A 14,438-nucleotide genomic window follows, 5' to 3' on the forward strand; every position below is an offset into this window, starting at 1 on the left:
CTTCATGTTCAGTGGCGCGCTTAGAGTTCTCCTTGTCATTTTTAGCTTCAGCTGAGACCTGTTCCTTATCATTTTCCACACTCAGAGTATCATCAATAGGCATGGGTGGTCCATTGTAGTGAGAACCACTTCGGAGAGTGATGGCATTTGCCGAATCTGTAGGCTGAACAGGTTGTGCTGGAAGAGCACCTTGTTGGCGAGTAGAGTTCGAAGTAGCCAATTGTGCCAACTGATTCTCTAGCATCTTATTGTGAGCTAGAATGGACTCAATTTGTGCCTTGTCAGCTTGTTGATCCTTTTGCATTTGTAGCATCATGTTTCTCATCTCAACCATCATTGGATCGGCAGGAGGTGCTTGTTGAGATGGATTGAAAGGTGGTCTAGAGAAACCAGGAGGGTGTTGGGAAGGTTGTTGGTAGTACCGCTGGTTCAATTGTTGTGCTTGTGGTTGTGGTGCAGGAGGATTCAGGACATTAGTACTCTTGTAAGACAAGTTAGGATGATTTCTCAATCCTGGATTGTATGTGTTGGAGTATAGGTTGTTCGGCCGATATGCTTGAAAAGCATTAACTTGTTCGAGAGAACTCCGACACTCTTGTGCCCAATGTCCAACTATGCCACAATTATCACACATAATCGGTAGTGGTCGGTAGTGGTCGGTAGTGGTGGACGAAGGTGGCGATAATTACCGTAGTTGTTGATGTGGTTAGGTAGTGTCGTAATGGCCTAGTGGGTGAAGTCGGTGGCTTCCTTGGAGTGGTGAGGTAACATCTTGATGTTGAATTAGGGTGCGTTCTCTTCACCGGAATAACCCTGAACTTATCTGATCTGAACTTATTGGACCTGAACTGAACTTATTAGACCTGATTGGATCCGATTCAACTTAATGGACCTGATTGAACTTTATTGGAACTTGTTGGACCTGATTGAAACTTATTGACCAGATTGGAACTTATTGGACTTGATTGAAACTTATTACACCTTATTGGACCTGATTGAAACTTATTAGACCTTAATAGGCAAAAAAATTGATGAGTGATATGGATAATAGTATAATCAACTAATAGTGATATGAATAATAATATAATGGACAATAATACAAATGTTTATTGGTCATTGATTATTTGGACCTTATTGAAATTTATTGGACCTGATCAGACATAATTAGAACTTATTGCATCTGATTGGAACTTATTAGACCTTATTAAACCTGATTGGAACTTATTGCACATGATTGAAACTTATTGGACCTTATTAAATGTGATTGAAACTTATTGTCCTGATTGGCCCTGATTGAAACTTATCTGAACTGAACTTATTGGACCTAAAACTTAATTTATTAAGGTGAAGAGAACGCACACCTTAGTAGTTTGATTAAGTAAGTGAGTTATCTAATGATATTGAAATTTCTTTATTAATTGTGGTCCCTACTTTCTCTCTTTAAGTTTCTTAATAAGGCAAATGTTACAATATATTTAAAGCAAAGGAAGTACTTCCTTCATCTCTTAAATTACTTCACTTACTTCTTATGTTCCTAAAATTGTTTCACTTGTAGTTCCATCCCATTGATTGATTAGTTTTATACTTTATTCAAACATACTTCCTTTGTTTAAAAATAGTGGCACCATTTGAATAGTGTAAACCATTCAAATCTTAAACTTTGATTGACGAGACAGCAAAAACTCTCAACGGATGTTTTGCTCATTAAACATACTTCTTCCATGCATCTTTCTCGTAGCAAAAATAATATTTTATGATTTATATTTTAAAATAAACATAATCATTAGGGATCTTGTTACTTGATGTATATTTTTTTAATTATCAACTTCTTATACTTTTTGTTTAATAATAATTAATAATATATATGTTTGAAACTATACACCAACAAGAGTGAAAACATAAAATGATATAACTATCCCAAACGGAGAAAGTATATTCCATAATTTGTGCTTCTTGCAATACCGATGTATCTGAAGCATTGAAACAAAGACAAGGGAGGGAAATAGACAGAAAGTAAATGTAGAAAGAAAGTGCATCAGATAAGATATCCCGATACAAAAGCATACAAATTTGCAACAAACTACTAATACAGGCATGTGTGTCACATATAAAAGTATCTATCAGTTAACAGGAAGTCCCAAAAAGAACTAAAATAAATAAACGGAAAATCAGATCGGTCAAAAATTTAATGGACCGAGTTCAAACTATGAAGTAGCCGTAAGCCTTGTGGCATCCTTTCCATCCTAACTCCATGTATCCGGGGATCTATTTAGATGGTTATTTTTGCTGATGCTGCATCCTCTCAAGTATAATTCGAACCAAATGAACACAGAAGTGGCAGCGCTGCCAACTGAACGTTCTTAATTTACAAAGTTTGGAAGGAGCTAAGCATCACAGACACCCTCTTCCAATCAAGTGACTCTCCATTAGAAGACATAACAGCAGCACCTACACCCATTGCAACAGCAATGAAAACCATGGCTTTCAAACAGCCATGGCTACGTGATAATCTTCCCAAAATCACTTTGCAGTACTTGTCAGCATCCTTGAGGACAGCTCCTTGTCCAGAACTCTCTCCAGCCAATGCTTTTTCATTCTACAAGTAAAGCAGAAATTCAAAGTTAATGAACATATGATGTTATGCTTCCCAACACAAAAATAACAAATTTCATAAATAAATAAATTAAAATTGCTGGCATGCTTTGGTTCGAGCACCATTAAGAGAAGCAAATTTCAACCGTTTTCTCCTTCTACCAGTTAATTACAGCTCAAGGCTCAAATTAGAGAAAACAAAGTATCGTGAGTTGTGAGGATGGAGGAAGCTACCTTCAACTGAAAACTTTTCATAGTCTGCTTCACGACCTCAAGAGATGACTGATTGATATGCTGTTCTCTCCTCTGCTCAGAAAGCTTTTTCAAAACGGCAGCACTTGCCTCCAGATTATCCAGGTACACTTTGTCCTGCAAAGATGATCAAGGCATTCTGCATCAAGTGTACCAGAGGACAAAATGCTAATATACACTTGTCAAAAAATGAATTCTCTTTAGCATTGGTAGCATCAATTTACCCATTGCTTATAGATGTCACTGTTTTGAGCCAAGCACCAAATTACAGTGTCAATGGCTTCTCTAGCCAGCTCAGGCTTGTCTGCAGAATCAGCATACACAAAAAAAGACTCATAAGTTCTCTTAAAAATTGTAATGTCTTAGAAATCCAGTCTATGTAAGAAGGTGAAGGTGTTGCAGGACAGCAATTACCTTCTCCAGCTGCCAGAATTGCAAATTCAAATATCTGCTGTGAAATTTGTTTCATTGCTTTGCTTCCAGGTACGCCAGCAAGAGCAACTTCCTTCAGGATCTGATATACAGCCTCAAATCTCTCGGTTGCCTGTTAAAAAGTCCCATTCCAATATTAGGTACATTAATATGGGAACATGTATAATGATGCCTATGAATCACATACCTTTATCCTCGCAGAAGAAACAGGGAAAGTCGCCCGCATCAGGATCTCCAACTGAGCTGGAGGGATTAGACGCTCTCCTTTCCTGACAGCTCCATTAACCAAAATAGAGCGAGCCTTCGGGGCTGCTAATATTCTGTAATAAAGCAAATTTCTTTACTAGACGTCAAACCAAAAGATATGGCAGAGAAAAGACTTCAGATTACTTCAAACCTTTCAATTGACTGCAAAATCAGATCTCTACAAAGTGGATTGTTTGTGGATTTGCTGTTGAGCATTGGCAAGAGGTTATGGGCCCAAGAAAACAAGCCCACAGCCAAATCTCCTTGACAGGCCTATACAGAAAGTTCACTTGATCAGCGTGAAAAACTGAATCTTATAAGTGAAATAAATCACATAAAGTCAAGATCCTTCTAATAATCTGGTCGCAGTTCTGCAAAGACTACCTGGGATATCATCCATATATTGACTGAAATCTTCTCTTGTCCTTGATACTTAGAATTCTCCCTTAACGTAGGCAACAAACTCACAAGCACGTCTGGTTTACGCCTCAAAACCATGGCCAAAACCACAAATACAGCAACCTGCCATATATTGCAAAATCCTTTAGAAAACAGCACAATGAAAACTTATATTTCATGAATTGGAAGGAGGAAACTATATAGGATCTTCTACATAAAGAGGATGATTTTATACTTTTCACAATGTATTAGTCCTATGCGCCAGGCACTAGGCAGTGAACACAGAACAGTACCATAGTTGGTGTTCCCCTCACATCCCATGGCCGGGGACCGACCTCAATCCATGATACCCCCCCTCCCCTCTCAAGCACAGACAGGACTCAGGAGGTGACTACATCTATGTGTACTTTACCTAAATTATTCTTTAAAAATACGGGAACTATGTACCCTCACTCGGACTCCCTTAATTGTGACAAGGTTTAGATTGACTAGAAGCACCTTCACTTATACTCAACCTTCTCTTTGCTCAGACGACCACTCGACATCACTCAGTTTTCTTCGTCTTCACTAATTACACCAAGAGTCAGTCTAGGATATATCGAACACCTAAAAATGATATAGTGATCCATGGAGAAATGACTCCGTCCTAAAATACTTTCCTGATTTGATCATAAATTCGGACCATATTTTGACACTAATATATATTGAAAAGCTTTTCTAAGAGATATCTTGTTAGATTGGTTTTAACGGGTTTTTTTAATATCAACTCATAATATTGATGTGTAATTAGAAGATTTAACGATCAAAAGTATGTCTTACAGACTGTTAAAGAAACAAAAGGATAAAGTATTTTGGATGGAATCACTTCTCCATAGGGTCTGGTGGGAGTGAGGTAAAGTAGCAAGTGACAAGACAAATTGCACTAAAATTTTGTGTCTCAGAAATCAGGCTAAAATAAAGTGGGTAACATTAGACTTAACAGGTGGCCCAAATTTCTTCAAGTTAAGGCAACAATATATTAACCCATTAAGTGGTTCTCCCACTCCTAAAAATAAAACCAAGTTGCGCTATATACTAACATGGGAAGGCAACCATACAACCTTCATGAGGCCTTCACAGTGCATACCTACTCAATTCATGTCATCTTGGCACCCTATTTGTTATAGAAAGAGGTAGTGCGACATAACAGTTAAAACATAAAAGCCCTACTTGTATGGAAATAAGTTTGTTTCAAGAACTGCCTTTTTTATTTTTACCCAGCTACCCTAATACACATCATTATCTTTCTAAAGACTATTTTGGATCACCTTCGACATATTCAGATTCTTGCGTGAAACAGGAGCAGCCATTATAGAGTAGAGTGTAATAGATATCACCAGCTAACAAATGGAAGACAAGAGCTGAGAAAATCTCACTAAGGGGAAGTCAACAAAGGCGTTCGGATGCTTTAAATTCTCATATCAACAATATGCAGCAGATAGCTAGATTCACCCTGAAAGTACTGGGAGAAATGCACTAACCTATAGGCTATCCCAACTATACAGAAGATGAGTGCTCCATGATGACATATAACTTCTGAAATTAGGATTTTTAATCTGGGGTTAAATTGAAGTAATTTCATACAATTAATTGAGGAATTTTGCTTGAATTTATGTCTTAAAGACTGAGTAAGAGTTATATTTGAAAATTTTGTGGTTCTTTTTCATGTTTTAAACTCACATCTCCTCTTTCTCTCGCTTCTTGACAAAAGGTGATCCAAGTGGTAAGCCTTGCGCCTCAGAAAAGGTGGCATAAGGCGTGCGCCTTGATGCACCTATCTTATCGCACTTTGTCCGGCTTAGCGGATGTGTTTTAGCTTGCTCCTCCACTCACCTAGCGCCTAGGCGTTCCTTGGGTGCGCATTTTCAAACTAAGCATATAAGAGCAAGAAGCTAAGGAAATCTTAAAGTACAAGTGGCATACAAAATAAGGTTAGCTCCACTGCTAGGAGGCCTAGGACTACGAACAGTGACAGCCAGTTTGGTAGGCTGTAGGCAGTAACAAAAAACTGATATGTAATGACCTATGTTTGATATCCATGATAATGAAACTCCATCTCCAAACATACTTTTTTCTTCATAAATTTCCATACCACTCAATATTACGTAAAACAATATCAGATGGTAATCAAATATTATGAAGAAAAAGAGGAACTGTGGGTGCGATGAAAATCAACCATGGATCAGCATCTAATGTACTTTCCAAGCATCAAACAAAATGTCACTGGCGGGCCTTAATAGGATGTCACTGTGCATTCTTTGCATAACATGTTTCAATCTACAACTACAGTTCAAATTTTTACTGCCATTAAAGACCTGAATATATCAATGACTTTCAACAAACATATTAGATAAAACAAATTTTGGCCCGAGAAAGATACTTAAACAGAGCAGCTCAATCATCATCATCTGGACTGAGTTGTTGAAAGGAACGTTTTTCAATGGACATTTCCAGATATCATTATCTACTTATTTTTCTACAAGGAATTTACAAAATTTCATTAACCCGCTGAAAATCTACATATGAATTGTTGCCATCACTTCGTAGCTAAGGTGTAGAAAATGGAAAAAAGCAAGAGATCATCCATTGATCTGAAATTATAATAGAGAAAAGAAGCTCCATACATAACACGTGGAGTGACCATGAACCAAGGAGAAGAAAAGCATATCAAATATTAGAAACAAAATGGAATGTGGAGTCCTCTCAATATATATACTGAATAATGAGCACTTCAGCACATAATTACCTGAGATTTTGATGATGGCTGCTGACTTGCCTTTTTAGCGTTCTTCGCATTAGGATGTTGGTTGTTTAAATCTGCAAGGATAGTATCTAGTAACAATATTACAAGTGAACTAAGGGCTGCCACTGAACGCTTGTTGATCCAGTCAACTGATGTCCTATAAACAGCATCTGGAATATGGGAGATCGGAATCTGTTCAAAGAAACATGTACGACACTTAAACATCATGAATAGACAAGCTTAGCATAAAAAAATAGCTACGTAATTAAGAAAGTGGAACATGAAGGAAGTTTTAATTTGACAAGCTAATAATGAAAAAAAAAACAAAGGCAAGATTACAAGGCCCCTGAAACGGGGTTTGTCGTAAGCTGTGAGCAACTGTAACCAGTTATTAAGGAAAACAAGTTTTAAGAGCAACTTCCAGGTAAAAATGCAACAGAACTCAAGCAAAACAGACTCAACCATTCATAAAGCTTTGTATGCTGCAATAAAATAATTTTTTTTTACCTGAAGCTAGTAATTAAACAAAGGAGAAATATTAGTATGTCTATACCACCTGTCCCTGATCACTCATAGAAAATGTTACAACAACGACACTAGCAACAAAAGATCTAAGGATTAAACCTATCCACGCAAGGATATGTCGACATTCATAAATCTAACATGAAATATCATGCAATATTCAACCTTGTAACAGAATATTCATATATATAGATCATATTTTAAAACGAGATACAAAAGTACACAAGCGAGCGCGACATCTAGTCAATCATATATGTTTTTTGAAGAAAAACTTGGTTTTCCGAAAGTAGATGCAACCGCCCTGTCCTCAACATACAAGAAAGCGAGACATACAGGGAAGAGACAACAAAAGAATACACGTAGACAAAAGCTGAAGACTTTTGATAGACAGATCCAATTCCTAGAGCTTTTCACCCACTAAAATAGGAGTGAACTTAGTCAAGAACACATCTTTCATCTTTGTAAGTCAAAGACATCTAAACAACCAGAAGTTATTCCAAAATTTCATTACAGCATTTCAATAATCAACAAAAGCTCCATATATATTATCCACAAAGTAATAAAATTGGAACATGCTAAGAGATGCAAAAATCAAACAACAATACTACAGTTGTAAACCCCCCCCCCCCCCCCCCCCACCACATACACACCCACCAAAAAAAAAAAGACAATTTTTTATTTTTCTGTAAGGGGGTAAATAAATAAAGTTCCTTTCCTAGCTATTGTAGTCCGTACATGATAAACAACATTAAGCAATTCTGCATATTAATCCCAAAATATACCAGATGTAATCAATCATAAATAGTTTCGAACTGCTAAAAAACTAATTGCATCAATTATACTTAACATCGTAGTTACTAGTTGAGAATTGAGATCCAAGCACAAAGAAAACTCACCTCAGCAAGTTTCGCAACTGGAGATTCTCTGAACGTCTTTACCCACGGAAACTGGGCAGAACTCACCCCGGAAAAAGCCCGGGCGAAGAAATCTGCAAATCGCATCAATTGTATATCTTCCTGTGATTCATACGTACCCTAACACACAAAAGATCAACAAATTCACCGGATCACAAATCACATTCAATTAAATCCAACCAGAATTACAAGGTAAAAAAAAAAAAAAAACACTCACCGATATATCTACTAGGAATGCAGCCAAATCGGCGGCATCGATCTTGGCAGCAGCTTCAGAAACAGACACCTTAGGTTTTTTATCAGCCTTCTTCTTCTTTTTCTTCTCAACAACATCATCTTTAGCATTGACGTCAATATTTTCTCTCTCATTATCGTCAAATTCACTATCATCGGAATCATCGCGCTTCTTCGATCTGTTCTTAGCAGTATTATCGTCATCATCGAAAGCAGCAGATTTCCTCTGCGCCTCAACAATTCGACGATGGCGATCTTCGGACTGCTGCTCGATCGCGCGGAAAACGTTGCCCTCTTTGTCGGTGGTGACGGTGGTGCTTGGCTTTTGCTGCTGGTTCTTTTGCTGGTTCTTTCGGCGCTTGGCGTAAGTAACCTTTTGCCAGCCGTGGTTGGTGCTGACGCCATTGGCGGAGATTTCGTCGAGTTCGAGAAGGTGGTTTGAGTCCTCCATTGTTGTTAGAGATGGGAGAAAGAGAGATGAGAGAGAGAGACAAAAGATAGAGATGTAGGAGAAGGAGAAATTGAAGGGGAAAAGTGGGGAAAGATTTTATAAAGGGGTTTGACTTGTTTTAAATGTTTGACCTTGGGTCGTGCAGGCAAACACGGCAAGATGTGATGTGATGAATGGGAGGGAATTGCAATTGGATGATTAGGTGTAGGTGTGGGTGTGGTGGGAGTGACGTGCAATTCTAACTTACATAGTCACATGCATGGGTACAAGTACATTTATAGGGAAGTATATCCTTGATGATTCACATTAATATTGCGTCTATATACTAGATAATATTTTTTTTATTGGGAAATTAAGTCAGCCCAAAGGCTAACTCCTACCAAGGTTATAGCTTTGTGCTGGTAAAGCATGCAAAGCATGCTAAGGAAATATCCCAACATTATGCTGGGGGGTAAGGATCGAACTATTGACCTTAGAGATCAGAGGGGAGTGCTCTACCACATGAGCTAACTCCTCATCTCTTATACGAGATACTATATAGAAATGGGATTGGTTCACGTAGTGAGCTTTCTCTCGTTTTTTCTAGCAAAGTTTAGAGTAGGTTTAGAAGAATTTTTCTTATCAATGTTTATAAAAAAATAAAATGTATTGAATATTTCTAAGATGATCTTTTTTTGAAATATAATCACGAGGACAAATGAATATGAACCATCAATTTTTATTTGTGGAGCCTCATTCTTTTTCTTTTGCCTTTTCGTTTTAATGTCATAATCATTTTCTTTTGATCTTGTTTATATACCAAAACTTATGAAATTGATTTCAGAAAATGAAAGACGAAAAAAAAATCAGAAAATCAGATTTTTTTTATGAAATTAATTTCTAGAAATCGAAAAAATAAAAAAATTTAGAAAAATAGAAAAGTTCAAAAAAATAAAATTCACCTTTGAAACCTTCCCAACCAAGGATCTACCTTTTGAAAAAAATTTGGAGCCAAATTTTGCTTGGGGTTTAAGAGGGAAGGAGGGTTGGGGGTGTCTGGCTTCTAATGGACCTCTGGTTGGGGGCCCTGTGCGAATGCAGGCCAGAGAAATTCTTCTTACCAATTTTTTTAAAAAAATAAAATATACGAGATACTATTCGTTGTTTCTAAGATGGTCATATTTGAAATATGACCATGAGGACAAATGGATGTGAGCCACCCATTTTTGTTTGTGGAGCCCCCATTCTTTTCTTTTTAATGTCAAAATCATTTTCTTTTGATTTTTTTTTTTACCAAAACTTATGAAGTTAATTTCAGAAAATAGAAAAAATAATTTAAAAAAAATCAGAAAATCAAAATTTTTTATTATGAAATTAATTTCTGGAAATCGAAAAAATAAAAAAATTTAAAAAAATCGAAAAATTCAGAAAAAAAAATTTCACCTTCTCAACCTTCCCAACCAAGGATTTACCGTTGGAAAAAACTTTGGAGCCAAATTTTTTTACCCATTTTCTCTCTCCTCCTTGTTATTCATGTTCTTCAAGAACATCCATTTCCACAATCGAATTTCTCCCAAAATTCGACCCATTCTTGCACCTTCTCCCTCAATTGCGACCCTATCACTAGTCGAAAAAAAACCTTATGTGTCACTTAGTAAAAAAATTCGGTTTTTGTAAAACCGCATCCGAAAATCAACATAAAAAATGGGAGGGAAAGCTGAGAGGACAATGTGATGCTGTCCTTTTGTGGACCAGATAAGATTTTGGAAACTGATGCGATTTTTTTTAATCTGATCCTATTTAGAGAACCGCATCAAATTTCAGGTATTTTTCCTGCTTAAAAAACCTGCGTTTTCACAAAATGAAACACGGAGAACCCACGAAATAACTCAGGCCCAAATGAAACACGCATACCTCTTGTCCCCTCTCTCATTACCCTAATCCTTTGTCGTTCCCTCTTCCCTCTTGTCCGCTCATCAACAAAATGGTGAAGGCAACTGGTTTCGCTCTTCCCTCTTTTCCTCAATTCTTTTCGTTCGTAACTAGTGGCTCGAAGTACCGTCTTCATCATCTTCACCTGATTCGAGAATTGCGGCAACAAAACTTGCGACCTTTTGTCCTTGCCACCACAACTCCAATATGCTCCCAGGTCTCTCTCTCTCTCTCTCTCTTCTCTCATGTTTTCCTTTTGATTTCGGATTTAGGGTTTCTCAAAATTGAATTGATTGGTTTTTGCTGAACATGTAAATTTACTACATAAAGCAGAATTGGCTGCAAATTAGACGAATAAGGTGCTTTTCGAGCCCTAATTTTCTTCAACATATTACTAGAGAAATATTTAGAAAATTTCACTTTGTTTTTGTCTAATTTCGACTCTTATAAATTTGATTTCGCGATTAATTTTATGCTTTTATTGCTAATTTTCTACTTGGTATTGTGCTACTGATTAGTAGATTATAGAGCATGAAAATGAATTTTCGAAAATTGAAGTACAGATCAGTTTAGCAATTGTCATGTGTCGGTTTGTAATTTGCTTTCATAAGTGGTGATCTGAAAACCCCCTCTCCCGAAAAAAATTAGGATTCGAAAATCAGGGTTTGCAAATTGGTGGTGAAATTAGGTTTGCAAATTGAATTGGATGGGAACCACAAGAAAAAAGAAGGTGATTTTGTTCGATGTAGTTGACGAAAACGCCATAGCTCCAGGCAAATTAATGCAGATGTTCCTTTTTCTTCTGATGAACCAGGTTTATTGCTTTTCTTTTTTCTTTTTTGCATTGAGATTTTACTTCTTTGTTTTACTTGATATGTTTGAATGTTGTATTTGTGGTTTGTTCGATTTAGAATCGGTATTTGGAGTTGAAGCTGAAAATATAGTAGGTTTGCTTATGCGATATTATATTTAGTAGCATTATCAGTTATTATATGAAATATATTGTTCTTAGTGATTTTGGATTGGAGCTTATTGTTTATGAATTGTTATCTTGTTAAAATGGGTATATTTTTTAGGGTGGATTATAACTGATGGACTTTGAGGGACTAGCGAATGATAAAACTTGGTCTTGCAATTTAGTTCTCTAAATTAATCGAGGCATATAACAATATATTTTGTGGGATCTTCAAAGTTAAGATTTCTTTTGGGACTATTATAAGTTCATCCATTTTATTGAAGGTTGAGTGGATCTACTATATGACAAGAACTCTATCCCCTGTTTTTCAGGTTCTTTATGCTAGGTTATATACAGATTTTTCAGGATTGCTATGTGATACTTATGTCTTCGTTTTCTACATTATATTGAGGATGCTTAGATGTAATTTTTGTTTTAGACCTCTTACTATTCCAATATAAGTCCATGTACACTTAAAGAAGAATGCGTCGCTATGTTTTGGTTGGTTTATGGCTAATACGTTATAACTCTCTCTCTCTCTTCTTTTTCTTCCTTTTCCTTGTAGACTTTTCTTTATTTCTCTGCCTTTATTCTTTACCCTTTTATATGTTTTCAGTATCTTTTTGCTATCTCTTGTGCTCATTAAACTCTTTCTTTTAGAGCAACCAATTGTTGGTTTTGATGACTTTCATGGATATAGTTGCTTTCTCTATTAGACCTTTGACTACTTTATTTGCCTAATTCATGATTTTTCAATCCTTTTTGATGTAATGTTTTGGCTCTAATTAGTTCATGTTGTGTGATTTGTGACTATGTTCATAATATTTGATGAATTTGGGAAGGGGGTTGTGTGTGCAGCGGTTGACAGGGGATGTGCAATGCACGAGGGGGGTGGAAGGGGATGTCAGAGGGGGGTTGTGCAATGCAGGAAGGGGCTGGCAGGAGGCTGTGAATAGTAGATATGTGAAGGGGGTGCATGTTGAGGTTTGAAGGGTGGGTGTGTAGGTAAATGTGAGTGTGTGTGTGTCGCGTGTGCAGGTCGACGTGAATGGTGTGTGTAGGGGGTGGGTGTGTAGGTGGGGGTGTTAGTTTTTGTGGAAATGTGAATGATGAAATTGGCTACTCAAGCCAAGTAGTTGATTGATTATTAGTTTCGAGTAGAATGAGTATTAGCATAGTCAAGTACCAAAAGTTACTCAAGCCATGTAGTTGATTGATTATTAGTTTCTACTTTGCAAGTTGCTAAACTGACTAACTTGAATGTTGCTTCACACAGATTTATTTTTCATTACTTTATTTTTCTTTTTTGTAGGAAGAGCACTTCATCTCCAAGCTGCACTTTGTCTGGCCTCAGGTGTCGTGTCTATCTGAGTTTCCTACTCGAGGTAGCCTTGTTGTTCTAGCGAGCTACACTGATAATTTAGATGAGGTATGATGTTTCATTGTGTATTCTGATGCTCAGATGGTTGTCCTGTATGGACTAAGTGGTTCTTCAAATGTGAGTGATCATTATTGGAATCAGGAATATGTGAAAGCAAGTCCCTTTAGTTCAAACTGTAAAAAGGATCCGGATATTCTTTTGCCAAAGCAATTGATTAATTGGGTTTCCTCCCTTGATCAAGAAGTATCAGTTAGCAGTTTAGAAGAAATCTTTTCCATTTCTCTATTATAGTGCTTGAGATTTCACATTAAAAAGGTATTATTATTTTAGTTTCTATTAATGTGATAAAACTTCAATCATGAAGTACTAGTAAACATCAGGAAATGAATTCATGATCGACCTTGATTTGTTGCCATAAAAAAATTTGCTTATTTTTGCAATGTTTTTCTGTCTAAAACTTTTGAATTTTTTTGGTTATCTGCAAAAGCAGAAGTTTGCCATGCGATTTCCAGGAGTTTTAGAAGTACAAGACTTTATTACCTCATTGGGGGTGCAATATGAAACCATGTCTTTTCAATATGATTGAAATTATATTGAGGAAATGCTTTTACCATTCAAGACAAAATTTGTCATATTTTATTTGCAGGATATGCTTTCAAATAAGATCCCTAGTGGACATCTAACTCTTGATGTTATTTCTGCAATATCTTCTCAGTCTGACTGTATTCCTCCATATATGTAAAGTTATCCTTTACCTACATATTTGAATGATTCTCAAGCACCAAGGAGATCTTGACTGCAACCAAATCCATTTGTAGACCTGACACATCAAGCGTGAGGAACCCCATATATGATCCTCCCACACCAAAGAACTGGGATAACAAAGGGTTGCTGGACTCCCTGACCCAAGATACACTTGCTAATTCTCAAAGCAATTTTGAAGCATTTCCTCCTCGTTTCACATCGCTTGTGTCCAGTTGCTCTGCTAAGCTCTAACAGGGTATTCCTTTTGTCATGTAACATAAACTTTATGCTCCTTTAACAATGCATTAATGTCTTTCCCACGTAGGTAAATAAGCTCTTGCTTTCGCAGCTGAATCTCAACCATTTGATATAAAAGCTCAAATCTCGGTACGTGTTCTTGACTTTTCTTTCTATCATTATACTAATATGGAGCCTCTTATCATGTTGAAGCTGTTATTTCACTAGGAACAATACAAGAGGGGGGGGGGTGAATTGTATGTGTAGAAATGAACGTAACTTTTTGCGGAATTTCAAACTTAAACAAATAAATAAGCTAAAGGAACACAAGAGATTTTTACGAGGAAAAACTTCTTGGGTCCAACAAGAAGAAACAACCTCGACCA

The 14,438-nt window shown here is 36.7% G+C and overlaps 2 protein-coding genes across 3 annotated transcripts; one reads left to right on the plus strand and one right to left on the minus strand.

Annotated features, from left to right (window-relative positions):
- Positions 1–2,014: 2,014 nt before the first annotated feature.
- Positions 2,015–8,927, minus strand: LOC104908484 (hypothetical protein). Its single transcript, XM_010697602.4, has 10 exons — positions 8,357–8,927; positions 8,122–8,259; positions 6,707–6,895; positions 3,907–4,044; positions 3,674–3,795; positions 3,464–3,596; positions 3,259–3,388; positions 3,069–3,148; positions 2,827–2,961; positions 2,015–2,596 (listed from the first exon to the last, which is right to left on the minus strand). The coding sequence occupies exons 1-10, from the start codon at positions 8,822–8,824 to the stop codon at positions 2,366–2,368; spliced, it is 1,764 nt and encodes a 587-aa protein (XP_010695904.2). The 5' UTR covers positions 8,825–8,927; the 3' UTR covers positions 2,015–2,365.
- Positions 8,928–10,660: 1,733 nt separating this feature from the next.
- LOC125499081 (uncharacterized) lies at positions 10,661–13,311 on the plus strand. 2 transcript variants are annotated; one of them, XR_007275749.2, is made up of 3 exons: positions 10,661–10,952; positions 11,384–11,549; positions 13,003–13,311. XR_007275749.2 is itself a non-coding variant. In XM_048647524.2 (3 exons), exons 1-3 carry the CDS (start codon positions 10,788–10,790, stop codon positions 13,123–13,125), a joined length of 414 nt encoding a protein of 137 aa, XP_048503481.1. In that variant the 5' UTR covers positions 10,661–10,787; the 3' UTR covers positions 13,126–13,311. The 2 variants fall into 2 exon arrangements, 1 of the variants encoding a protein (XP_048503481.1); XM_048647524.2 differs by having other exon boundaries at positions 11,424–11,549.
- Positions 13,312–14,438: the final 1,127 nt, after the last annotated feature.

Source organism: Beta vulgaris, chromosome 6, assembly GCF_026745355.1.
Source record: "Beta vulgaris subsp. vulgaris cultivar EL10 chromosome 6, EL10.2, whole genome shotgun sequence".
NCBI classification, from domain to species: domain Eukaryota; kingdom Viridiplantae; phylum Streptophyta; class Magnoliopsida; order Caryophyllales; family Amaranthaceae; genus Beta; species Beta vulgaris.

Coding starts and splice junctions, on each gene's coding strand:
- LOC104908484 (XM_010697602.4), bottom strand. CDS start 8,824: ATGGAGGACTCAAACCACCTTCTCGAACTCGACGAAATCTCCGCCAAT. Junction 3,149..3,258: donor AATTCTGGCAGCTGGAGAAG/GTAATTGCTGTC, acceptor CTGATTCTGCAG/ACAAGCCTGAGCTGGCTAGA. Junction 2,597..2,826: donor TGAAAAGTTTTCAGTTGAAG/GTAGCTTCCTCC, acceptor CTTTACTTGTAG/AATGAAAAAGCATTGGCTGG.
- LOC125499081 (XM_048647524.2), top strand. CDS start 10,788: ATGGTGAAGGCAACTGGTTTCGCTCTTCCCTCTTTTCCTCAATTCTTT. Junction 10,953..11,423: donor CAACTCCAATATGCTCCCAG/GTCTCTCTCTCT, acceptor TGGTGAAATTAG/GTTTGCAAATTGAATTGGAT. Junction 11,550..13,002: donor TTTTTCTTCTGATGAACCAG/GTTTATTGCTTT, acceptor TCTTTTTTGTAG/GAAGAGCACTTCATCTCCAA.